At 47.7% G+C, this 27,533-nt stretch overlaps 1 protein-coding gene across 1 annotated transcript; it reads left to right on the plus strand.

The window, feature by feature from the left end:
* The first annotated feature begins 346 nt into the window (after positions 1-346).
* LOC121845159 (cGMP-specific 3',5'-cyclic phosphodiesterase-like) lies at positions 347-27,320 on the plus strand. The gene is made up of 13 exons (XM_042315931.1): positions 347-434; positions 3,192-3,376; positions 6,208-6,258; positions 14,868-15,014; positions 15,146-15,274; positions 16,168-16,262; positions 16,864-16,951; positions 17,707-17,807; positions 20,354-20,428; positions 20,614-20,677; positions 20,795-20,869; positions 22,145-22,228; positions 26,152-27,320. The coding sequence occupies exons 1-13, from the start codon at positions 347-349 to the stop codon at positions 26,266-26,268; spliced, it is 1,299 nt and encodes a 432-aa protein (XP_042171865.1). The 3' UTR covers positions 26,269-27,320.
* Positions 27,321-27,533: the final 213 nt, after the last annotated feature.

Consider the following 27,533-nt stretch of genomic DNA (forward strand, 5'->3'; position numbering starts at 1 on the left):
CACTATCTTTCTGTGTTTCCATAGAGACTGTAGCATCACTATCTTTCTGTGTTTCCATAGAGACTGTAGCATCACTATCTTTCTGTGTTTCCATAGAGACTGTAGCATCACTATATTTCTGTGTTTCCATAGAGACTGTAGCATCACTATATTTCTGTGTTTCCATAGAGACTGTAGCATCACTATATTTCTGTGTTTCCATAGAGACTGTAGCATCACTATATTTCTGTGTTTCCATAGAGACTGCAGCATCACTATATTTCTATGTTTCCATAGAGACTGTACCCTGTGTTTCTCGGACATAGACCTGACCCACGCCCTGCAGGTGCTGGTCTCCAAGGAGACAATGAACGTGTCCGGCGCCGATCAGGACCCCCACACGGGTAGTCTGGTCTGCTGCCCGATCAGAAACGGGAAGACAGGACAAATCATTGGTGCGTCCCTCTTTCCCTGAATGTATCTTCTCTACTTTATATGCAGCACTGTCTTTACAGGCCAATGACTGGATAAAACTCACTTTATTTATCTAACTATGTTTATATGACTTTAACCTCACTATAGAATTCCATTGACAACAACAACATGAATTCTATAACTACACCTCATACAACAGTAAAGAGGCAGGTGTCTCTGTTTGGTGTAGGGAGTCTTCTTCTTCTGTGGTTGTTAGAGACACGCTGTTAGTCGTAGGGAGTCTTCTTCTTCTGTGGTTGTTAGAGACACGCTGTTAGTCGTAGGGAGTCTTCTTCTTCTGTGGTTGTTAGAGACAACCTAGGGAGTCTTCTTCTTCTGTGGTTGTTCTAGTCATGAATGGTTGCTAGAGACATGCTGTTAGTCGTAAAGAGGCAGAGTCTTCTTCTTCTGTGGTTGTTAGAGTCTCTGTTAGTGTAGGGAGTCTTCTTCTTCTGTGGTTGTTAGAGACACGCTGTTAGTCGTAGGGAGTCTTCTTCTTCTGTGGTTGTTAGAGACACGCTGTTAGTCGTAGGGAGTCTTCTTCTTCTGTGGTTGTTAGAGACACGCTGTTAGTCATAGGGAGTCTTCTTCTTCTGTGGTTGTTAGAGACACGCTGTTAGTCATAGGGAGTCTTCTTCTTCTGTGGTTGTTAGAGTCACGCTGTTAGTCGTTGTTGATAGTCAAGGCAGAGATATTGATATCAGTGCGTCTTAAACCAGCGTATTACTGGCTCTTCAGTCTTTATTTACTGATCTATTCACTGACTAGTATTGAATGACTAGGAAGCATTGTATTTACTAGGAAGTCTGCAGAGAATCTTGGCAGTTGAGAATCTTGGCTGTAGATAATCTTGTATTTAATAGGAAGTCTGTAGATAATCTTGGCTGTAGATAATCTTGTATTTAATAGGAAGTCTGTAGATAATCTTGGTTGTAGAGAATCTTGCATTTACTTGGAAGTCTGTAGAGAATCTTGTCTGTAGAGAATCTTGTATTTACTAGGAAGTCTGTAGAGAATCTTGTCTGTAGAGAATCTTGAATTTACTAGGAAGTCTGTAGAGAATCTTGTCTGTAGAGAATCTTGAATTTACTAGGAAGTCTGTAGAGAATCTTGTCTGTAGAGAATCTTGTATTTACTAGGAAGTCTGTAGAGAATCTTGTCTGTAGATCATCTTGTATTTACTAGAGAAGTCTGTAGATCATCTTGTATTTACTAGGAAGTCCTCTATTAGCTGACTGAGTATTAGCAGCATTAGAGTGCGTCAGCCAGGGTGCTTAGCAGGGTTGTTAAATAGACAGTCCTAACCATCACTGATCTACAAACAACAGATAAGACTGTCTTAATTTGGGATATGCGTTTCGCTCGCGACCCACCTTGACAACATCCGGTGAAATTGCAGAGCGCCAAATTCAAATGACAGAAATAGTCATAATAAACATTCATAAAAATACATGTGTTATACATCGGCTTAAAGATTAACTTCTTGTTAATCCAGCCGCTGTGTCAGATTTCAAAAAGGCTTTACGGCGAAAGCAGACCATGCGATAATCTGAGGACTGCGCCCCGCTTACAAAAGCATACAAACATTTTACAACCCAGCAGAAGAGTCACGAAAGTCAGAAATAGCAATGAAATAAATCACTTACCTTTGATAATCTTAATTTGTTGGCATTCCAAAGGGTTCCAGCAACACAATAAATGGTTGTTTTGTTCGATAAAGTCCCTCTTTATATCCAAAAACCCTGTTTTGTTGGCACGTTTTGTTCAGTAATCCACTGGCTCTAAGGAGGTCAAAACATGCAGACGAATTTATCCTAATAGTACCGGTAAAGTTAGTCGAAACATGTCAAAAGATGTTTATAACTAATCCTCTGGGTGTCAATTATTATCTAAATAATCGCTAATATTTCAGCCGGACAAAAGCGTTTTCAATAGAAAGGAAAAAGAATGAGGGGTGCGCACACCGTCACGCGCAAAGGAGTAGTGGCAGTGAAAACGGACACCTGCCAAAACTTCTTATTCTTGTTTTTTCTTCAGAAAACAAGCCTGAAACCATGTCTAAAGACTGTTGACATCTAGTGGAAGCCATAGGAACTGCAATCTGGGCCCTAAAACCCTTTATATAGTCAATAGGCTTTGAATAGAAAATGACTCGCATCAAAGAAATGTCATTTCCTGGATGGTTTGTCCTCGGGTTTTCACCTGCCACATCAGTTCTGTTATACTCACAGCCATTATTTTAACAGTTTTAGAAACTTCAGAGTGTTTTCTATCCAATAATACAATTATATGCGTATACTAGCTTCTGGGCCTGAGTAACAGGCAGTTTACTTTGGGCACCTCATTCATCCAAACTTCGGAATACTGCCCCCTATCCATAAATTAACCACTACTGATCTCCACACCACAGAAACACATCCGCAATAGCATCTCAGAGTAGCAGAGCTGATCTAGGATCAGATCCCCACCTGTCTATGTGGTCTTCTTCATTAGGATCTAAAAGGCAAAACTGATCCCAGGTCAGCACTCTGAGACGCTTCATGAATACAGGCCCTGGGCAAGACGATATCGTCATGACGATACCTGATAAGATTGAGTCATGAATCCTCATGAAGTTTGAAGTTATTAAATAAATAAATAAAGTTATTAACAACTTTCCCTCTGTTGTTGTTGTTGTTGTTTGTTGTTGTTGTTGTTGTTTGTTATTTGTTGTTTGTTGTTTGTTGTTGTCTGTTCAGCCGTCTGCCAGCTGAAGAACAAGCTGTGCACGGCCCCTGGCGAGGCGGAGACGGGCAGGGCGTTTAACCGTTATGATGAGCGCCTCCTGGAGGACTTTGCGGTGTACTGCGGCCTGGCCCTGCAGACTGTCCAGACCGTCCAACGGATAGAGTACCAACGAGCCAGTCAGGACGTTACCCAAGAGGTGGGAGAGGAGACAGAAGTCTGTGTATATATGTATATACAGTGCCTTGCGAAAGTATTCGGCCCCCTTGAACTTTGCGACCTTTTGCCACATTTCAGGCTTCAAACATAAAGATATAAAACTGTATTTTTTTGTGAAGAATCAACAACAAGTGGGACACAATCATGAAGTGGAACGACATTTATTGGATATTTCAAACTTTTTTAACAAATCAAAAACTGAAAAATTGGGCGTGCAAAATTATGCAGCCCCCTTAAGTTAATACTTTGTAGCGCCACCTTTTGCTGCGATTACAGCTGTAAGTCGCTTGGGGTATGTCTCAATCAGTTTTGCACATCGAGAGACTGAAATTTTTTCCCATTCCTCCGCAAAGTTCAAGGGGGCCGAATTGCAATATATATTATATATATATATATATATATAGTACTAGTCAAGGGGTTTTCTTTATTTTTTACTATTTTCTACATTGTAGAATAATAGTGAAGACATCACTACTTTGAAGAATCTAAAATATATTTTTATTTGTTTAACACTTTAACACTTTAACACTACATGATTCCATATGTGTTATTTCATAGTGTTGATGTCTTCACTATTATGTAGATAATAGTACAAATAAATAGAAAACCCTTGAATGAGTAGGTGTGTCCAAACTGTTGACTGGTGCTGTAAATAGAGGTGAAGTCTGAAGTTTACATACACCTTAGTGACAGGAATTTTATGAATAATGACTAAACAATATCTACATTTAAATAGAACTATAACTAATTAAACTTATACTCTGTTTTACAATATCTGATTAAAACCTCTTGCGTCGACCTGAGACGCAGACGTCTCATCTAGCCATCAGCAAATGCAAATGCGCTATGCCAAATGCTAATAGCACTCGTTAAAACTCAAACGTTCATCAAAACACACATGCAGGGCACTGAATTAAAGCTACACTCGTTGTGAATCTAGCCAACAAGTCAGATTATTAAAATGCTTTTCGGTGAAAGCATGAGAAGCTATTATCTGATAGCATGCAACACCCCGAAATACCTGAAGGCGACGTCAACAAAAGAATTAGCGTAGCCGGCGCTACACAAATAGCAGAAATAAAATATAAAACTTTCATTACCTTGGACGAGCTTCTTTGTTGGCACTTCTATATGTCCCATAAACATCACTATTGGGTATTTTTTTCGATTAAATCGGTCCATATATCCAAAATATCCATCTATGGAAACTGTGTGATTCAGAAAAAAACACAGTTTCAAAACGCTACGTCATTTTTTAAAATTAAAAAAGTCGACGATAAACTATCACAAAACACTTCGAAATACTTTTGTAATCCAACTTTAGGTATCAGTAAACGTTAATAATCTATCAAATTGATCACGAGGCGATGTGTATTCAATAGCTCCACGATTTCAAATCATCTTCCGAAATCTCTCTTCCAAAACTTCCTGTCGGAGACCGGATGGAAAGTGGTCTCTCTTCCTCGTTTGACCAAGAAACAACAAGAAGGCAATTGACAAGACTGGTGACATCGTGTGGAAGCTGTAGGACTTGCAATCTCGGCCCCATTTAATTTCGTGCCCCTTGAACAATACATGCAAGTGGCGCATGGATATTTTTTTCAGTTTTCAGTGATCTGTAGGCTTTTCACTTTTTAACTGTGTTAACTTACCAATAACGTTAGCTAACGGTTATTATATATATATATATATATATATATATACATTTTTTTGTTTTTTAATTTCTAAATAGTTAACTTTTAACTCAGTTTTTCTTGCGCTTTTTGATGAAACAGACGCTCTGTTATAGTCACAGCGGTGATTTAACCAGTTTTAGAAACGTGAGAGTGTTTTCTATCCACACATACAAATCATATGCATATACTATATTCCTGGCATGAGTAGCAGGACGCCGAAATGTTGCGCGATTTTTAACGGAATGTTCGAAAAAGTAGGGGGTCGACATTAATAATGTTAGTTCATAAGGAAGGGATTATGTAGCATGAACAAGGAGTGATTAAACATAATAAACAACATTCCAACTTAGTTGGAGAGGTATGTGTTGTGTGTTTGTAAGCAAAGAGGGTCATTAACCTATGTTTGAACCCACTCAGCTATAACTCTGTGGTGATTAAATAAGACAGCGAGAGCCTCTCCAGGGTTTCCGTATCTGGAACTGTCTGCTAAATAGTGATAGATAATGGTGAGACTTCAGGAGTTCATCCAGGTATAGTGTGTCATATTTTGTATATAAACTGTTTGAATCTGCTTTGTCCTGGTCGGGAGGAGGAGATTCATTCTAGAACCTGTGATGTCATATTTTGTATATAAACTGTTTGAACCTGCTTTGTCCTGGTCGGGAGGAGGAGATTCATTCTAGAACCTGTGATGTCATATATTGTATATAAACTGTTGTTGGTGGTTCCATGGCAGCGCGCTCCGAGAATAAATACTATCATCTATTTTTGAAAAGACTGGTCTCCGTCTATTTTATGCAAATAAGAATCTTATAAATTCTTATAAATATTATAAATAATGATGAAATTCCGTTGACACTCACCAAATACATTTAATCTCAGTTTTTCCACAATTCCTTCATGTGTTTAAATATTTGTGTGTGTGTGTGTGTTTTTAAGTCTATGTGCTGTGTTGATTTGTGTGTGTGTGTGTGTTTTTAAGTCTATGTGCTGTGTTGACGTGTGTGTGTGTGTGTGTGTGTGTGTGTATTTGTGTGTGTGTGTTTTTAAGTCTATATGCTGTGTTGTGTGTGTGTGTGTGTGTGTGTGTGTGTGTGTGTGTGTGTGTGTGTGTGTGTGTGTGTCCTCTCCTAAGGTTCTGTCCTACCACCTCACTGCAGCTCAAGAGGAAATCCGAGCGTTGCAGGTGAACCACTGATACCAACAGACCAACACCTACCATCTCTCTACCCTACCATCTCTCTACCCTACCATCTCTCTACCCTACCATCTCTCTACCCTACCATCTCTCTACCCTACCATCTCTCTACCCTACCATCTCTCTACCCTACCATCTCTCTACCCTACCATCTCTCTACCCTACCATCTCTCTATCCTTCTCTCTATCCTACCATCTCTCTATCCTACCATCTCTCTATCCTACCATCTCTCTATCCTACCATCTCTCTCTATCCTACCATCTCTCTATCCTACCATCTCTCTATCCTACCATCTCTCTTCCTCTATCCTACCATCTCTCTACCCTACCATCTCTCTATCCTTCTCTCTATCCTACCATCTCTCTATCCTACCCATCTCTCCTACCATCTCTCTATCCTACCATCTCTCCTATCTCTCCCTACCATCTCTCTACCCTACCATCTCTCTATCCTACCATCTCTCCTACCATCTCTCTATCCTACCATCTCTCTATCCTACCATCTCTCTATCTCTCCTACCATCTCTCTATCCTACCATCATCTCTACCCTACCATCTCTCTATCCTACCATCTCTCTATCCTACCATCTCTCTACCCTACCCATCTCTCTATCCTTCCCTCTCTCTATCCTACATCATCTCTCTACCCTACCATCTCTCTATCCTACCATCTCTCTATCCTACCATCTCTCTACCCTACCATCTCTCTATCCTTCCCTCTATCCTACCATCTCTCTACCCTACCATCTACTCTATCCTTCCCTCTATCCTACCATCTCTCTACCCTACCATCTCTCTATCCTTCCCTCTATCCTACCATCTCTCTATCCTACCATCTCTCTATCCTACCATCTCTCTACCCTACCATCTATCCTATCCTTCCCTCTATCCTACCATCTCTCTATCCTTCCCTCTATCCTACCATCTCTCTATCCTACCATCTCTCTATCCTACCATCTCTCTATCCTCACATCTCTTTATCCTTCCCTCTATCCTACCATCTCTCTACCCTTCCCTCTATCCTACCATCTCTCTATCCTTCCCTCTATCCTACCATCTCTCTATCCTACCATCTCTATCCTACCATCTCTTTATCCTTCCCTCTATCCTACCATCTCCATCTCTATCCTATCATCTTCTATCCTTCCCTCTATCCTACCATCTCTCTATCCTCACATCTCTCTATCCTTCTCTCTATCCTACCATCTCTTTATCCTTCCCTCTATCCTACCATCTCTATCCTTCCCTCTCCTCACATCTCTCTATCCTTCATCTCTCTATCCTTCCCTCATCCTTCCCTCACATCTCTCTATCCTTCCCTTCCCTCTCTTCCTCTCTCTCATCTTTATCCTTCTTTATCCTTCCCTCTCTCCTCACATCTCTTTATCCTTCCCTCTCTCCTCACATCTCTTTATCCTATCCTTCCCTCTCCTCACATCTTTTTATCCTTCCCTCTCTCCTCATCTTTTTATCTTTCCCTCTCTCCTCACATCTCTCTATCTTTCCCTCTCTCCTCACATCTCTTTATCCTTCCCTCTCTCCTCACATCTCTTTATCCTTCCCCCTCTCCTCACATCTCTTTATCCTTCCCTCTCTCCTCACATCTCTCCCTCTATTCCTATTTCTACAGATCTCTCTCTCTCTCTTTCCACCCACTATATTTCTGTCTCTCTTTCCATATCTCTCTCCCTCCCTCTCTTACCCTTTCTCTGCCAATCTCTCCCTTCCCTTTTCAGTGTTTCCCCTAGGATTTATTTTCAGCAGCGGCGGTGTGTCCGGATATGCTACTCCACAATGCATGAACATTAAATGACGTTTTCTTCCTTTACAATCTGAAAGTCGAGAACCGTTTTCATTTAATATCAATGGCGTCGCCAGCCAATTCTATATGAATCAATCAAAGATGTTAAGCTAACGATTACTACATACATTTACCACTAAGGTTTTATATACATTTTATTTTTATCTGTTATTTTACCAGGTAAAGTTGACTGAGAACACATTCTCATTTGCAGCAACGACCTGGGGAATAGTTACAGGGGAATAATGAGCCAATTGTAAACTGGGGATTATTAGGTGACCGTGATGGTTTGAGGGCCAGATTGGGAATTTAGCCAGGACACCGGGGTTAACACTCTTACGATAAGTGCCATGGGATCTTTAATGACCTCAGAGAGTCAGGACACCCGTTTAACGTCCCATCTGAAAGACAGCACACCACACAGGGCAACGTCCCCAATCACTGCCCTGGGGCATTGGGATATTTTTTTTAGACCAGAGGAAAGAGTGCCTCCTACTGGCCCTCTAACACCACTTCCAGCAGCATCTGTTCTCCCATCCAGGAACTGACCAGGACCAACCCTGCTTAGCTTAGCTGCAGGGTGGTATGCTGCTGGCGTTCTAGAACTCACCATTGTTCCCTCAGGTGTATTACTGGTGATGGTTCTAGAACTCACCATTGTGCTCTTAGGTGTATTACTGGTGATGGTTCTAGAACTCACCATTGTGCTCTTAGGTGTATTACTGGTGATGGTTCTAGAACTCACCATTGTTCCCTTAGGTTTATTACTGGTTTTCATTTATCGCTATGAGGTTGGCTCCACTTCCAGGATTACTAGCTGACTAGTTACACTGGAGGTTTCTATGACGATCTGATGAGAATCTGATGATCTGATGAAGCTGCTGCTAAATGAATATAGGGAAAATACTGCCCTTCACCCATCCCTCTATTTCCACCCATCCCTCTCTATATCCACCCATCTCTCTCTCTATCCACCCATCCCTCTCTATATCCACCCATCATCCTCTCTATATCCACCCATCCCTCTCTATATCCACCCATCCTCTCTATATCCACCCATCTCCCTCTCTATATCCACCCATCCCTCTCTATATCCACCCATCTCTCTCTATATCCACCCATCCCTCTCTATATCCACCCATCCCTCTCTATATCCACCCATCCCTCTCTATATCCACCCATCCCTCTCTATATCCACCCATCCTCTCTATATCCACCCATCTCTCTCTATATCCACCCATCCCTCTCTATATCCACCCATCCCTCTCTATATCCACCCATCCTCTCTATATCCACCCATCTCTCTCTATATCCACCCATCTCTCTCTATATCCACCCATCTCTCTCTATATCCACCCATCCCTCTCTATATCCACCCATCCCTCTCTATATCCACCCATCCTCTCTATATCCACCCATCCCTCTCTATATCCACCCATCCACCCCCTCTCTATATCCACCCATCTCTCTCTATATCCACCCATCCCTCTCTATATCCACCCATCCCTCTCTATATCCACCCATCCCTCTCTATATCCACCCATCTATATCCACCCCTCTCTATATCCACCCATCTCTCTCTATATCCACCCATCCCTCTCTACATCCACCCATCTCTCTCTATATCCACCCATCCCTCTCTACATCCACCCATCTCTCTCTATATCCACCCATCTCTCTCTATATCCACCCATCCCTCTCTATATCCACCCATCCCTCTCTATATCCACCCATCTCTCTCTATATCCACCCATCCCTCTCTCTATATCCACCCATCTCTCTCTATATCCACCCATCCCTCTCTCTATCCACCCATCCTCTCTCTCCTATCCACCCATCCCCCCTATATCCACCTGTCTCTCCCTCTCTCCCCCTCCATCCCTCTCTCTCCTTATCCACCCATCCCCATAACCACCAGTCCCTCTCTTATCCCCCATCCCTCTCTCTCCACCCCCTCCTTCCCCCCATAACCACCTATCCCTCTCTTCCTATCCACCCCTCTCTCCCATCCACCCCTTCCCCCTCTATCCCCCTTCCCTCTCTTCCTCCCTCCCTTCCCCCCTCCCCTTCTCTCTCTATCCCTCCTTCCCTCTCTCTCTATCCACCCATCCCTCTCTCCTCCCATCTCCTTCCCCCCTCCATCTCTCTCTATCCCCCCATCTCTGTCTCCCTATCCACTTCCATCCCTCTCTCTATCCACCTCTCTCCCTCTCTCTCTCCTTCCCTCTTTTCCTCCCTCCTCCTCCCCTCCCTCCCTCCCTCCCTCCCTCCCTCCCTCCCTCCCTCCCTCCCTCCCTCCCTCCCTCCCTCCCTCCCTCCCTCCTCTCCCCCCCTCCCTCCTTCCCTCTCTTCCTCCCTCCCTCCCTTCCCCCTCCCTCCTTCTCTCTCTCTCTCCCTCCTTCTTTCCCAGCAGAGGGTTGGATGTCTCCAGAGGAAACTAGAGAGTGGTGTCAGTCAGATTAGTGTAATGGCTCTCTCTCTCCCTCCCTCCCTCTCTTCCTCCCTCCCTTCCCTCTCTCCTTCTCTCTCTCTCTCCCTCCTTCTATCCCAGCAGAGGGTTGGATGTCTCCAGAGGACACTAGAGAGTGGTGTCCTCCCCTCTCCCTCCCCTTCTCTCCCTCTCTCCCCTCCCTCCCTTCCCCCCTCTCCTTCTCTCTCTCTCTCCTCTCTCCCTCCCTCTCTCTCTCTCCCTCCTTCTATCCCAGCAGAGGGTTGGATGTCTCCAGAGGAAACTAGAGAGTGGTGTCAGTCAGATTAGTGTAATGGCTCTCTCTCTCCCTCCCTCCCTCTCTTCCTCCCTCCCTTCCCTCTCTCCTTCTCTCTCTCTCTCCCTCCTTCTATCCCAGCAGAGGGTTGGATGTCTCCAGAGGAAACTAGAGAGCGGTGTCAGTCTAGGGTAATGGCTCTCTCTCTCCCTCCCTCCCTCTCTTCCTCCCTCCCTACCCTCTCTCCTTCTCTTGCTCTCTCCCTCCTTCTATCCCAGCAGAGGGTTGGATGTCTCAGAGGAAACAAGAGAGTGGTGTCCTCCCTCTCCCAATTCTCTCTCTCTCCCTCCTTCCCTCTCTTCCCCCTCTCCTTCTCTCTCTCTCTCTCTCTCTCTCCCTCTCTCTCTCTCTCCCTCCTTCTATCCCAGCAGAGGGTTGGATGTCTCAGAGGAAACTAGAGATCCCCCATAACCACCAGTCCCTCTCTTCCTCCCCTCCATCCCTCTCTCTCCCCCTCCTTCCCCCATAACCACCTCCTCTCTTCCTTCCCCCTCTCCCTCCTCCCTCTCTTCCCTCCTCCCTCTCTTCCTCCCTCCCTTCCCTCCCCTTCTCTCTCTCTCCCTCCTTCCCTCTCTCTCTCTCCCTCCTTCCCTCTCTTCCTCCTCCCTTCTCCCTCTCCTTCTCTCTCTCTCTCTCTCCCCTTCTCTCTGTATCCTCTGTCCCTCTCCCTCCCTCCCCCTCTCTCCCCTCTCTCTCTCTCCTCCCTCTCCCCTCTCTCTCTTCCCTCTTTCCCTCCCTCCCTCCCTCCCTCCCTCCCTCCCTCCCTCCCTCCCTCCCTCCCTCCCTCCCTCCCTCCCTCCCTCCCTCCCTCTCTCTCCCTCCCTCTCTTCCTCCCTCCCTTCCCCCTCTCCTTCTCTCTCGCTCTCTCCCTCCTTCTATCCCAGCAGAGGGTTGGATGTCTCAGAGGAAACTAGAGAGCGGTGTCAGTCAGATTAGTGTAATGGCTCTCTCTCTCCCTCCCTCCCTCTTTTCCTCCCTCCCTTCCCTCCCTCCTCCCTCCCTCCCTCCCTCCCTCCCTCCCTCCCTCCCTTCCCTCTCTCCTTCTCTCTCGCTCTCTCCCTCCTTCTATCCCAGCAGAGGGTTGGATGTCTCAGAGGAAACTAGAGAGTGGTGTCAGTCAGATTAGTGTAATGGCTCTCTCTCTCCCTCCCTCTCTCTCCCTCCCTCCCTCCCTCTCTTCCTCCCTCTCTTCCTCCCTCCCTTCCCTCTCTCCTTCTCTCTCACTCCCTCCTTCTATCCCAGCAGAGGGTTGGATGTCTCCAGAGGAAACTAGAGAGTGGTGTCCTCCCTCTCCCTCCCCTTCTCTCTCTCTCTCCCTCCTTCCCTCTCTTCCCCCTCTCCTTCTCTCTCTCTCTCTCTCTCTCTCTCCCTCCCTCTCTCTCTCTCCCTCTCTCTCTCCCTCCTTCTATCCCAGCAGAGGGTTGGATGTCTCAGAGGAAACTAGAGAGCGGTGTCAGTCAGATTAGTGTAATGGCTCTCTCTCTCCCTCCCTCTCTCTCCCTCCCTCCCTCTCTCTCCCTCCCTCCCTCCCTCTTCCTCCCTCCCTCCCTCTCTCTCTCCCTCCTTCTATCCCAGCAGAGGGTTGGATGTCTCCAGAGGAAACTAGAGAGCGGTGTCAGTCAGATTAGTGTAATGGCTCTCTCTCTCCCTCCCTCTCTTCCTCCCTCCCTTCCCTCTCTCCTTCTCTCTCTCTCTCCCTCCTTCTATCCCAGCAGAGGGTTGGATGTCTCAGAGGAAACTAGAGAGTGGTGTCCTCCCTCTCCCTCCCCTTCTCTCTCTCTCTCCCTCCTTCCCTCTCTTCCCCCTCTCCTTCTCTCTCTCTCTCCCCTCCTTCTATCCCAGCAGAGGGTTGGATGTCTCCAGAGGAAACTAGAGAGCGGTGTCAGTCAGATTAGTGTAATGGCTCTCTCTCTCCCTCCCTCTCTTCCTCCCTCCCTTCCCTTTCTCCTTCTCTCTCTCTCTCCCTCCTTCTATCCCAGCAGAGGGTTGGATGTCTCCAGAGGAAACTAGAGAGTGGTGTCCTCCCTCTCCCTCCCCTTCTCTCTCTCTCTCCCTCCTTCCCTCTCTTCCCCCTCTCCTTCTCGCTCAGTTTCTCTCTCTTCTCTCCCTCCTCTCTCTCTCTCTCCCTCCTTCTATCCCAGCAGAGGGTTGGATGTCTCCAGAGGAAACTAGAGAGTGGTGTCAGTCAGATTAGTGTAATGGCTCTCTCTCTCCCTCCCTCCCTCTCTTCCTCCCTCCTTCCCTCTCTTTCCTTCTCTCTCTCTCTCCCTCCTTCTATCCCAGCAGAGGGTTGGATGTCTCCAGAGGAAACTAGAGAGTGGTGTCCTCCCTCTCCCTCCCCTTCTCTCTCCTCTCCCTCCTTCCCTCTCTTCCCCCTCTCCTCTCTCTCTTCTCTCTCCCTCCCTCTCTCTCTCTCCTCCCTCCTTCTATCCCAGCAGAGGGTTGGATGTCTCCAGAGGAAACTAGAGATCCCCCCATAACCACCAGTCCCTCTCAGTCTCCTTCCCCCATAACCATGTTCCTCTCTTCCTTCTCCCCCTCCTCCCAATCTCTCTGATTCTCCCTCCTTCCCTCTCTTCCTCCCTCCCTTCTCCCTCTCCTTCTTTTCTCTCTCTCTCTCCATCCCTCTTCCTCATTCTCAGATGTTCCCTTTCCCCCACTCCTTCACGGTCTCTGATGTTTAGGCCTCTGTCCCTCCCTCCCTCTCCCTCCCTCCCTCTGTCCCTCCCTCCCTCCCTCCCTCCCTTTCCCTCCCTCCCTCCCTCCCTCCCTCCCTCCCTCTCTCTCTCTCTCTTCCTTCCCTTTACTTTTCCTCCCTCCCTTCCCCCTCTCCTAATGGCTCTCTCTCTCCATCCCTCTCTCTCCCTCCCTCCCTCCCTCCCTCCCTCCCTCCCTCCCTCCCTCCCTCCCTCCCTCCCTCCCTCCCTCCCTTCCCCCTCTCCTTCTCTCTCTCTCTCCCTCCTTCTATCCCAGCAGAGGGTTGGATGTCTCCAGAGGAAACTAGAGAGTGGTGTCCTCCCTCTCCCTCCCCTTCTCTCTTCTCTCCCTCCTTCCCTTCTTCCCCCTCTCCTTTTCTCTCTCTCTCCCTCCTTCTATCCCAGCAGAGGGTTGGATGTCTCCAGAGGAAACTAGAGAGCGGTGTCAGTCAGATTAGTGTAATGGCTCTCTCTCTCTCTCCTTCCCTCTCTTCCTCCCTCCCTCCCTTCCCCCCCTCTCTCTCTCTCTCTCTCTCTCTCTCTCTCTTTCTCCATCCCTCTCTCTCTCCTTCCCTCACTTCCTCCCTCCCTTCCCCCTCTCCTTCTCTCTCTCTCTCTCCCTCCCTCTACCCCAGCAGAGGGATGTCTCCAGAGGAAACTAGAGAGCGGTGTCCTTCCTCTCCCTCCCTCCTTCCCTCTCTTTCCCCCCCCCCCCCTCTCCCCCTCTCCTTCTCTCTCTCTCTCCCTCCTTCTATCCCAGCAGAGGGATGTCTCCAGTGGAAACTAAAGAGCGGTGTCTTCCTTCCCTCCCTCCCTCCCTCCCTCCCTCCCTCCCTCCCTCCCTCCCTCCCTCCCTCCCTCCCTCCCTCCCTCCTTCTACCCCAGCAGAGGGTTGGGTGTCTCCAGAGGAAACTAGAGAGCGGTGTCAGTCAGATTAGTGGTTGCTGAGGTGTGTTTCTCCTCTGTCTGAGCTAAATCCAGATTAGACCAGGGGATTAACCAGATTAACCACCATCATTAGAGGTCAGAGGTCAACTTCCACTGTCTTGACCCCCCCCAGAACTCCTCACCTCTACCTCTTAACAGATACCTGCAAATACCTGACTAGAGAGGTCAGAGGTCAACTTCCCACTGTCTTGATCCCCCCAGAACTCCTCACCACTACCTCTTAACAGATACCTGCAAATACCTGACTAGAGAGGTCAGAGGTCAACTTCCCACTGTCTTGACCCCCCAGAACTCCTCACCACTACCTCTTAACAGATACCTGCCTGCCTGTGTGTGTGTGTGTGTTCAGTATGTGTTTTTGAATCCCTCCTCTCTCATCCTAACCAGGAAGCTGAAATCCCCTCTGCCCAATCACTGCGCATCCTGGACTTCAGCTTCTCTGATTTTGGCCTATCAGAGGACTCCACGGCTCAGGCCACAGTTAGAATGTTCCTGGATCTCAACCTGGTACAGGACTTCAACATCGACTACAAGGTACTACACGCACGCACGCACACACACACACACACACACGCACACGCACACACACACACACACACACACATATTAATGTGTAACTTTGATCCTGTGAGTTTGACTCTGTTCTCTCTCTCCCTCTCCCCCAGTGTCTCTGTCAGTGGGTTCTGAGTGTAAGGCGTGGTTACCGTAGCAATGTGCCCTACCACAACTGGAGTCACGGCCTCAGCACCGCTCAGTGTATGTTCGCTATGATGATGTCTACAGACCAGCTACAGGTGAGAGGTCAGAGGTCAGAGGTTAGGGCTCAGTGTATGTTCGCTATGATGATGTCTGCAGACCAGCTACAGGTGAGAGGTCAGAGGTCAGAGGTTAGGGCTACAGGTGACCCTTTATCAAATCAGCCTCAGCAAATCACATTTTATGTTGACCAAATTTGACACTCTCCCTCTGACCTCAGAAAAACACTTTCACAGGTTAACATGCTGCTCCTCTTCCTCTCTGGTGCCTCTCCGTTAATTCATTATTAAAGCCTCCTCAAATCACCCTCTCTCTTCTCCCTCCCTTCCCCTCTTCTCCCTCCCTTCCCCTCTTCTCCCTCCCTTCCCCTCTTCTCCCTCCCTCTCTTTTTCGTCTCTCTCTCTCTCTCTGTCTCTGTCTCTCTCTGTCTCCCTGTCTGTCTCTCTCTCTGTCTCTCTGTCTCTTCTCTCTGTCTCTTCTGTCCTCAGTGTCTCCTCTTCTCCTCCTGTCCCCAGCTACAGGTGAGAGGTCTCTCTTCTTCTCCCTCCCTTCCCCTCTTCTCCTTCCCTCTCTTTTTCTGTCTCTGATGATCTCTACTTCAGGTCCTTCAGAGGTCTCTCTCTGTCTCTTTCTCTCTCTGTCAGCCTCAGCAAATCACATTTTCTGTTGACCTTCCCCTCTCTCTCTGACCTCTCTTTTTCACTTTCAGGTTCATCTCTGTCTCTGTCTTCCTCTCTGGTGCCTCTCTCTGTTAATTCATCTCTGTCTCTCTCTCTCTCTCTCTCTCTTCTCCCTCCCTTCCCCTCTTCTCCCTCCCTCTCTTTCTGTCTCTCTCTCTCTCTCTCTCTGTCTCTGTCTCTCTCCCTCTCTGTCTCTGTCTCTCTCTCTGTGTCTGTCTCTCTCTCTGTCTCTCTCTCTCTCTCTCACTCAGTCTAATTTATCTCGTCTGGAGGTGTTGGCTCTGATGATAGCTACTCTGAACCACGACCTGGATCACAGAGGAGTCAGTAACTCCTACATAGAGAGGTACACTCTCACCTCTCATTCTATCCTTCCATCCTTCTCTACATTCTAATTAATTCATTTTACATTCCATGATTTTGTTGTTTACTTTGATTCATTCCACCACTCTCTCCCCTCTCTCCCTCTCTCCCCTCTCTCTCCCTCTCTCCTCTCTCTCTCTCCCCCTCTCTCCTCTCTCCCCTCCCCCCTCCCTCCCTCCCCCCTCTCCCTCTCTCCCCCCTCTCTCCCTCTCTCCTCTCTCCCCCTCTCTCCTCTCTCCCTCTCTCCTCTCTCCCCCTCTCTCCCTCTCTCCTCTCTCCCCCCCCCCCTCTCCCCCTCTGCCTCCCCTCTCTCCTCTCTCTCCCCCTCTAGCCCTCTGTCCCCCTCTGCTCTCTCTCTCTCTCTCCCCATCTCTCTCTCTCCCCCTCTGCTCTCTCTCCTCTCTCCCCCTCAACTCTCTCCCCCCCTCTCTCCTCTCTCCCCCTCCCTCCCTCCCTCCCCCCTCTCTCCCTCTCCCCCCTCCCTCCCTCATCCCCCTACCCCCCCTCTCTCCTCTCCCTCCCTCCTCCCCCCTCCCCCCTCCCTCCCCCCCCTACCCCCCTCCCCCCCCCCCTCCTCTCTCCAGGACTCAGCAGCCTCTAGCCCAGCTGTATGGAACCTCCTCTCTGGAGCATCATCACTATGACATGTGCCTCTTCATCCTCAACAACCCGGTTAGAACCCTCCCTCATCCCTCCCTCATCCCTCCCTCATCCCTCCCTCATCCCTCCCTATCCCTCCCTCATCCCTCCCTCCTTCCCTCCCTCATCCCTCCCTCCTTCCCTCCATCATCCCTCCCTCCTTCCCTCCCTTATCCCTCCCTCATCCCTCCCTCCTTCCCTCCCTCATCCCTCCCTCCTTCCCTCCCTCCTTCCCTCCCATCCCTCCCTCCATCCCTCCCTCCTTCCCTCCCTCATCCCTCCCTCATCCCTCCCTCCATCCCTCCCTCATCCCTCCCTCATCCCTCCCTCCTTCCCTCCATCCATCCCTCCCTCATCCCTCCCTCCATCCCTCCCTCCATCCCTCCCTCCATCCATCCCTCCCTCCCTCCATCCCTCCTTCATCCCTCCCTTATCCCTCCCTCCATCCTTCCCTCCCTCATCCCTCCCTCATCCCTCCCTCCATCCCTCCCTCCCTCCCTCCCTCCCTCATCCCTCCCTCCATCCCTCCCCATCCCTCATCCCTCCCTCTCCCTCCCTCATCCCTCCCTCTTTCCATTCTTTCGTTCTTTTGATCATCCATTTCTTCATCCATCATTGACTCACTCTTCTCTCATCCTCTCCCTCTCCCTCTCTCCCTTTCCCTTTCCCTCTCTCCCTCTCCCTCTCCCTCTCTCCCTTTCTCTCTCTCTCTCTCTCTCTCTCTCTCCCTCTCTCTCTCTCTCTCTCTCCCTCTCTCTCTCCCTCTCTCCCCTCTCCCTCTCCCTCAGGGAAGTCAGATCCTCAGTGGTCTGTGTCCTGATGACTACAGGACAGTGTTACCCATGATAGAGAAAGCCATCCTGGCTACGGACCTGGCTGTCTACATGGAGTATGTATACTGTACTATATATCTACTTATATATAGTATGTATTCTGTACTATATATCTACTTATATATAGTGTGTATTCTGTACTATATAACTACTTATATAGTATGTATACTGTCTGTATATGCACTTATATAGAGTATGTATACTGTACTATATAACTACTTATATGGAGTATGTATACTGTACTATATAACTACTTATATAGAGTATGTATTCTGTACTATATATCTACTTATATATAGTATGTATTCTGTACTATATAACTACTTATATGGAGTATGTATACTGTACTATATATGCACTTATATAGAGTATGTATTCTGTACTATATAACTACTTATATGGAGTATGTATACTGTACTATATATGTACTTATATAGAGTATGTTTACTTTACTATAAATGTGCTTATATAGAGTATATATACTGTACTATATATGTGCTTATATGGAGTATGTATTCTGTACTATATAACTACTTATATAGTATGTATTCTGTACTATATAACTACTTATATAGAGTATGTATACTTTACTAAATATGTGTTTATATAGAGTAGGTATACTGTACTATATAACTACTTACAGTATATTTTGTCTATATAGATTATGTATACTTTACTATATATTGCGTGGCAGCCTAGCGACAGGTAGCCTAGCGACAGGTAGCCTAGCGACAGGTAGCCTAGCGACAGGTAGCCTAGCGACAGGTAGCCTAGCGACAGGTAGCCTAGCGACAGGTAGCCCTAGCGACAGGTAGCCTAGCGACAGGTAGCCTAGCGACAGGTAGCCTAGCGACAGGTAGCCTAGCGACAGGTAGCCTAGCGACAGGTAGCCTAGCGACAGGTAGCCTAGCGACAGGTAGCCTAGCGACAGGTAGCCTAGCGACAGGTAGCCTAGTGGTTAGAGTGTTATGGCCAGTAACCGAAAGGTTGCAAGATCGAATCCCCCGAGCTGACAAGGTAAAAATCTGTCGTTCTGCCCCTGAACAAGGCAGTCAACCCACTGTTCCCCGGTAGGCTGTCATTGAAAATAAGAATTTGTTCTTAACTGACTTGCCTCGTTAAATAAAGGTTAAATAAATAAATAAATAAAATATATATATATACTCTACTGTTTAAAAAGTTTGGGGTCACTTAGAAATGTCCTTGTTTTCAAAATGAACAGGAAATAAAGTCAGGATGTTGACAGGTAATGATTTTTCATTGAAATAATAATTGTCTCTTTCAAACTTTGTTTTTTGTCAAAGAATCCTCCATTTGCAGCAATTACAGCCTTTGCAGACCTTTGGTATTCAGTAACTCTTCACCAGATCTTTAGATTTACCATTCTAGTTGTCAATGTGTTGAGGTAACTCTTCACCAGATCTTTAGATTTACCATTCTAGTTGTCAATGTGTTGAGGTAACTCTTCACCAGATCTTTAGATTTACCATTCTAGTTGTCAATGTGTTGAGGTAATATGAAGAGATTCACCCCATGCTTCCTGAAGCACCTCCCACAAGTTGGATTGGCTTGATGGTCAAGCTGCTCCCACAATGGCTCAATAGGGTTGAGATCCGGTGACTGTGCTGGCCACTCCATTATAGACAGAATACCAGCTGACTGCTTCTTCCCTAAATAGCTCTTGCGTAGCTTGGAGCTGTGCTTTGGTTTTTTTCAGAGATGTATAATCACATGGTAAACTGACACCGCCTGGTATAGAGGTCCTGGAGGGCAGGGAGCTCTGTCCAGTCTACCATGTGATTCTACATCTCTGACACCGCCTGCTATAGAGGTCCTGGAGGGCAGGGAGCTCTGCCCCAGTTTACCATGTGATTCTACATCTCTGACACCGCCTGGTATAGAGGTCCTGGATGGCAGGGAGCTCTGCCCAGTCTACCATGTGATTCTACATCTCTGACACCGCCTGGTATAGAGGTCCTGGATGGCAGGGAGCTCTGCCCAGTCTACCATGTGATTCTACATCTCTGACACCGCCTGGTATAGAGGTCCTGGAGGGCAGGGAGCTCTGCCCAGTCTACCATGTGATTCTACATCTCTGACACCGCCTGGTATAGAGGTCCTGGATGGCAGGGAGCTCTGCCCCAGTTTACCATGTGATTCTACATCTCTGACACCGCCTGGTATAGAGGTCCTGGAGGGCAGGGAGCTCTGCCCCAGTTTACCATGTGATTCTACACCTCTGACACCACCTGGTATCGAGGTCCTGGAGGGCAGGGAGCCGTGCCCCAGTTTACCATGTGATTCTACATCTCTGACACCGCCTGGTATAGAGGTCCTGGATGGCAGGGAGCTCTGCCCAGTCTACCATGTGATTCTACATCTCTGACACCGCCTGGTATAGAGGTCCTGGAGGGCAGGGAGCTCTGCCCCAGTTTACCATGTGATTATACATCTCTGACACCGCCTGGTATAGAGGTCCTGGAGGGCAGGGAGCTCTGCCCCAGTTTACCATGTGATTCTACATCTAGCAGGGGAGACTCTCTGTGGTGCCTTACTCTCTCACTCTGTGTGTGTGTGTGTGTGTGTGTGTGTGTGTGTTCAGGAGGAGGGCAGAGTTCTTTGAACTGGGTCAGAGAGGAGTGAGGTGGGAGGAGGACAGGCACAGAGACTTACTAAGGTGAGAATGCTAAACCCTATATAGTGCACTACTTTGACCATCTAGTCGTGATCGACTCTGATCCGTGGGTGTGTGTGGTGTGTGTGTGTGTGTGTGTGTGTGTGTGTGTGTGTGTGTGTGTGTGTGTGTGTGTGTGTGTGTGTGTATGTGGTGTGTGTGTGTGTGTGTGTGTGTGTCTCCCACAGGTCGATGCTGATGACAGCCAGCGACATTGCTGCCATTACAAAGCCTTGGCATATTCAGAAGAGGGTAAGCACACACACACACACACACACACACACACACACACACACACACACACACACACACACACACACACACACACACACATACACACGGTTTATCCCTCATTCTCTCCCTCCTCAGACAGCCAAGTTGGTGGCATCAGAGTTTTTCGCTCAAGGAGACCGAGAGAAGGAAGAGTTCAACATCAAACCTGTCGTAAGTAGCTATCGCTGCCTGGAACTTAGTTCAACATCAAACCTGTCGTAAGTAGCTATCGCTGCCTGGAACTTAGTTCAACATCAAACCTGTCGTAAGTAGCTATCGCTGCCTGGAACTTAGTTCAACATCAAACCTGTCGTAAGTAGCTATCGCTGCCTGGGACTTAGTTCAACATCAAACCTGTCGTAAGTAGCTATCGCTGCCTGGAACTTAGTTCAACATCAAACCTGTCGTAAGTAGCTATCGCTGCCTGGAACTTAGTTCAACATCAAACCTGTCGTAAGTAGCTATCGCTGCCTGGAACTTAGTTCAACATCAAACCTGTCGTAAGTAGCTATCGCTGCCTGGAACTTAGTTCAACATCAAACCTGTCGTAAGTAGCTATTGCTGCCTGGTTTGATGTTTGATGTTGATGTTGAACTAAGTTCCAAGACAACATGTTAACTCAGTTGACCTCTGACCTGCAAGACAACATGTTTAATTCAGTGGACCTCTGACCTGCAAGATAACATGTTAACTCAGTGGACCTCTGACCTGCAGGACAACATGTTTAATTCAGTGGACCTCTGACCTGCAAGACAACATGTTAACTCAGTTGACCTCTGACCTGCAAGACAACATGTTAACTCAGTTGACCTCTGACCTGCTAGATAACATGTTAACTCAGTTGACCTCTGACCTGCAGGACATGTTTAACTCAGTGGACCTCTGACCTGCAAGACAACATGTTAACTCAGTTGACCTCTGACCTGCTAGACAAAATGTTAACTCAGTTGACCTCTGACCTGCAAGACAACATGTTAACTCAGTTGACCTCTGACCTGCAAGACAACATGTTAACTCAGTTGACCTCTGACCTGCAAGACAACAGGTTTTGCAAGTTCAAACCCGAGCTGACAAGGTACAAATCTGTCATTCTGCCCATGAACAGGCAGTTAACCCACTGTTCCTAGGCCGTCATTGAAAATAAGAATTTGTTCTTAACTGACTTGCCTGGTTAAATAAAGGTAAAATAAAATAAATAAAAATGTTAACTCAGTTGACCTCTGACCTGCAGGACAACATGTTAACTCATATTATTGTTAACTCAGTGGAGGTTTGTGGTTTTGCAGGCGTGACAATAAGTTCCATCTGTTTGTCCCCAGGACATGATGAACAGAGACAACATGTCAACTCATAGTAATGTTAACTCAGTTGACCTCTGACCTTCAGGACAACATGTCAACTCATATAATTATAATAAGACAATAAGTTCCATCTGTTTGTCCCCAGGACATGATGAACAGAGACAACAGCACTCGTCTTCCTCACATGCAGGTCAACTACATCGATGGGATGTGCCATCCCTTATACCAGGTGGGTACTAGTCCATTCACCCTCTATACAACCTGGGTAGATAGTAGTCCATTCACCCTCTATACAACCTGGGTGGGTACTAGTCCATTCACCCTCTATACAACCTGGGTAGGTACTAGTCCATTCACCCTCTATACAACCTGGGTAGATAGTAGTCCATTCACCCTCTATACAACCTGGGTAGGTACTAGTCCATTCACCCTCTATACAACCTGGGTAGGTACTAGTCCATTCACCCTCTATACAACCTGGGTAGGTCCTAGTCCATTCACCTTCTATACAACCTGGGTGGGTACTAGTCCATTCACCCTCTATACAACCTGGGTGGGTCCTAGTCCATTCACCTTCTATACAACCTGGGTAGGTGCTAGTCCATTCACCCTCTATACAACCTGGGTAGGTATTAGTCCATTCACCCTCTATACAACCTGGGTAGGTACTAGTCCATTCACCCTCTATACAACCTGGGTAGGTACTAGTCCATTCACCCTCTATACAACCTGGGTAGGTACTAGTCTATACAACCTGGGTGGGTACTAGTCCATTCACCTTCTATACAACCTGGGTAGGTGCTAGTCCATTCACCCTCTATACAACCTGGGTAGGTATTAGTCCATTCACCCTCTATACAACCTGGGTAGGTACTAGTCCATTCACCCTCTATACAACCTGGGTAGGTACTAGTCCATTCACCCTCTATACAACCTGGGTAGGTACTAGTCTATACAACCTGGGTAGGTGCTAGTCCATTCACCCTCTATACAACCTGGGTGGGTACTAGTCCATTCACCCTCTATACAACCTGGGTAGATAGTAGACCATTCACCCTCTATACAACCTGGGTAGATAGTAGACCATTCACCCTCTATACAACCTGGGTAGGTACTAGTCCATTCACCCTCTATACAACCTGGGTAGATAGTAGACCATTCACCCTCTATACAACCTGGGTAGGTCCTAGTCCATTCACCCTCTATACAACCTGGGTAGATAGTAAACCATTCACCCTCTATACAACCTGGGTGGGTACTAGTCTATACAACCTGGGTGGGTACTAGTCTATACAACCTGGGTGGGTACTAGTCCATTCACCTTCTATACAACCTGGGTAGGTGCTAGTCCATTCACCCTCTATACAACCTGGGTAGATAGTAGACCATTCACCCTCTATACAACCTGGGTAGGTACTAGTCTATACAACCTGGGTGGGTAGTAGTCCATTCACCCTCTATACAACCTGGGTAGATAGTAGACCATTCACCCTCTATACAACCTGGGTAGGTACTAGTCCATTCACCCTCTATACAACCTGGGTAGGTACTAGTCCATTCACCCTCTATACAACCTGGGTAGGTACTAGTCTATACAACCTGGGTAGGTGCTAGTCCATTCACCCTCTATACAACCTGGGTGGGTACTAGTCCATTCACCCTCTATACAACCTGGGTAGATAGTAGACCATTCACCCTCTATACAACCTGGGTAGATAGTAGACCATTCACCCTCTATACAACCTGGGTAGGTACTAGTCCATTCACCCTCTATACAACCTGGGTAGATAGTAGACCATTCACCCTCTATACAACCTGGGTAGGTCCTAGTCCATTCACCCTCTATACAACCTGGGTAGATAGTAAACCATTCACCCTCTATACAACCTGGGTGGGTACTAGTCTATACAACCTGGGTGGGTACTAGTCTATACAACCTGGGTGGGTACTAGTCCATTCACCCTCTATACAACCTGGGTGGGTACTAGTCCATTCACCCTCTATACAACCTGGGTAGATAGTAGACCATTCACCCTCTATACAACCTGGGTAGGTAGTAGTCCATTCACCCTCTATACAACCTGGGTAGATAGTAGACCATTCACCCTCTATACAACCTGGGTAGGTACTAGTCCATTCACCCTCTATACAACCTGGGCAGATAGTAGACCATTCACCCTCTATACAACCTGGGTGGGTACTAGTCCATTCACCCTCTATACAACCTGGGTAGGTACTAGTCTATACAACCTGGGTGGGTACTAGTCTATACAACCTGGGTGGGTACTAGTCTATACAACCTGGGTGGGTCCTAGTCTATACAACCTGGGTGGGTACTAGTCTATACAACCTGGGTGGGTACTAGTCTATACAACCTGGGTGGGTTCTAGTCTATACAACCTGGGTGGGTACTAGTCTATACAACCTGGGTGGGTACTAGTCTATACAACCTGGGTGGGTACTAGTCTATACAACCTGGGTGGGTTCTAGTCTATACAACCTGGGTGGGTACTAGTCTATACAACCTGGGTGGGTACCAGTCTATACAACCTGGGTGGGTACTAGTCTATACAATATACAACCTGGGTGGGTTCTAGTCTATACAACCTGGGTGGGTACTAGTCTATACAACCTGGGTGGGTCCTAGTCTATACAACCTGGGTGGGTCTAGTCTATTCAACCTGGGTGGGTACCAGTCTATACAACCTGGGTGGCTACTAGTCTATACAATATACAACCTGGGTGGGTCTAGTCTATACAACCTGGGTGGGTACCAGTCTATACAACCTGGGTGGGTCTAGTCTATACAACCTGGGTGGGTACTAGTCTATACAACCTGGGTGGGTACTAGTCTATACAACCTGGGTGGGTACTAGTCTATACAACCTGGGTGGGTACTAGTCTATACAACCTGGGTGGGTACTAGTCTATACAACCTGGGTGGGTTCTAGTCTATACAACCTGGGTGGGTACTAGTCTATACAACCTGGGTGGGTTCTAGTCTATACAACCTGGGTGGGTACCAGTCTATACAACCTGGGTGGGTACTAGTCTATACAACCTGGGTGGGTTCTAGTCTATACAACCTGGGTGGGTACCAGTCTATACAACCTGGGTGGGTTCTAGTCGATACAACCTGGGTGGGTAATAGTCTATACAACCTGGGTGGGTCCTAGTCTATACAACCTGGGTGGGTACTAGGCTATACAACCTGGGTGGGTACTAGTCTATACAACCTGGGTGGGTACCAGTCTATACAACCTGGGTGGGTACCAGTCTAAACAACCTGGGTGGGTCTAGTCTATTCAACCTGGGTGGGTACCAGTCTATACAACCTGGGTGGGTCTAGTCTATACAACCTGGGTGGGTACTAGTCTATACAACCTGGGTGGGTTCTAGTCTATACAACCTGGGTGGGTACCAGTCTAAACAACCTGGGTGGGTTCTAGTCTATACAACCTGGGTGGGTACTAGTCTATACAACCTGGGTGGGTCTAGTCTATACAACCTGGGTGGGTTCTAGTCGATACAACCTGGGTGGGTACTAGTCTATACAACCTGGGTGGGTCCTAGTCTATACAACCTGGGTGGGTCTAGTCTATTCAACCTGGGTGGGTACCAGTCTATACAACCTGGGTGGGTCTAGTCTATACAACCTGGGTGGGTACTAGTCTATACAACCTGGGTGGGTAATAGTCTATACAACCTGGGTGGGTCCTAGTCTATACAACCTGGGTGGGTACTAGTCTATACAACCTGGGTGGGTACTAGTCTATACAACCTGGGTGGGTCCTAGTCTATACAACCTGGGTGGGTACCAGTCTATACAACCTGGGTGGGTACCAGTCTATACAACCTGGGTGGGTACTAGTCTATACAACCTGGGTGGGTTCTAGTCTATACAACCTGGGTGGGTTCTAGTCTATACAACCTGGGTGGGTTATAGCTTTTCATCAGAAATGTATGAATTTGTATTCATTGCTCTCACACTCTCTCCCCCCTCCCCCACTTTTCCCCCAACCTCCCTCTCTCTCTCTCTCTCTCTCTCTCTCTCTCTCTCTCTCTCTCTCTCTCTCTCTCTCTCTCTCTCTCTCTCTCTCTCTCTCTCTCTCTCTTCTCTCTCTCTCTCTCTCTCTCTCTCTCATTTCTCAGACTCTTTCTGGGATGTTTGACTCCTGTTCTCCACTGTTGGACGGCCTCATGAGGAACAGAGAGAATTGGATGCTGCTCGCCGAGACGGGGGAGGAAGGAGGAGGAGAGGAGGAATAGAGAGATGAAAGAGAGGAACAGAGAGAATTGGATGCTCCTCATCGAGACGGGGGAGGAAGGAGGAGGAGAGGAGGAATAGAGAGATGAAAGAGAGGAACAGAGAGAACTGGGTGCTCCTCATCGAGACGGGGGAGGAAGGAGGAGGAGAGGAGGAATAGAGAGATGAAAGAGAGGAACAGAGAACTGGGCGCTCCTCATCGAGACGGGGGAGGAAGGAGGAGGAGAGGAGGAATAGAGAGATGAAAGAGAGGAACAGAGAGAACTGGGCGCTCCTCATCGAGACGGGGGAGGAAGGAGGAGGAGAGGAGGAATAGAGAGATGAAAGAGAGGAACAGAGAGAACTGGGCGCTCCTCATCGAGACGGGGGAGGAAGGAGGAGGAGAGGAGGAATAGAGAGATGAAAGAGAGGAACACAGAGAACTGTATCATGACTTTGTTGTTTGAGTGCGAATCAAGACTGGAGTATCACTGGTTACCATCTGGGTAGACCCTCTCCCAACAGCAACATCACTGGTTACCATCTGGGTAGACCCTCGCCCAACAGCAACATCACTGGTTACCATCTGGGTAGACCCTCTCCCAACAGCAACATCACTGGTTACCATCTGGGTAGACCCTCTCCCAACAGCAACATCACTGGTTACCATCTGGGTAGACCCTCTCCCAACAGCAACACACATCACTGGTTACCATCTGGGTAGACCCTCCCCCAACAGCAACACATCACTGGTTACCATCTGGGTAGACCCTCCCCCAACAGCAATATCACTGGTTACCATCTGGGTAGACCCTCCCCCAACAGCAACATCACTGGTTACCATCTGGGTAGACCCTCCACCAACAGCAACATCACTGGTTATCGTCTGGGTAGACCCTCCCCCAACAGCAATATCACTGGTTATCTGGGTAGACCCTCCCCAACAGCAACATCACTGGTTATCTGGGTAGACCCTCCCCCAACAGCAACATCACTGGTTATCTGGGTAGACCCTCCCCCAACAGCAATATCACTGGTTATCTGGGTAGACCCTCCCCCAACAGCAATATCACTGGTTATCTTACCCTCCCCAACAGCAATATCACTGGTTATCTGGGTAGACCCTCCCCAACAGCAACATCACTGGTTATCGTCTGGTAGACCCTCCCCCAACAGCAACATCACTGGTTATCGTCTGGGTAGACCCTCCCCCAACAGCAACATCACTGGTTATCGTCTGGGTAGACCCTCCCCCAACAGCAACATCACTGGTTATCGTCTGGGTAGA

Source organism: Oncorhynchus tshawytscha, unplaced genomic scaffold (assembly GCF_018296145.1).
Source record: "Oncorhynchus tshawytscha isolate Ot180627B unplaced genomic scaffold, Otsh_v2.0 Un_scaffold_14120_pilon_pilon, whole genome shotgun sequence".
NCBI classification, from domain to species: Eukaryota; Metazoa; Chordata; class Actinopteri; order Salmoniformes; family Salmonidae; genus Oncorhynchus; species Oncorhynchus tshawytscha.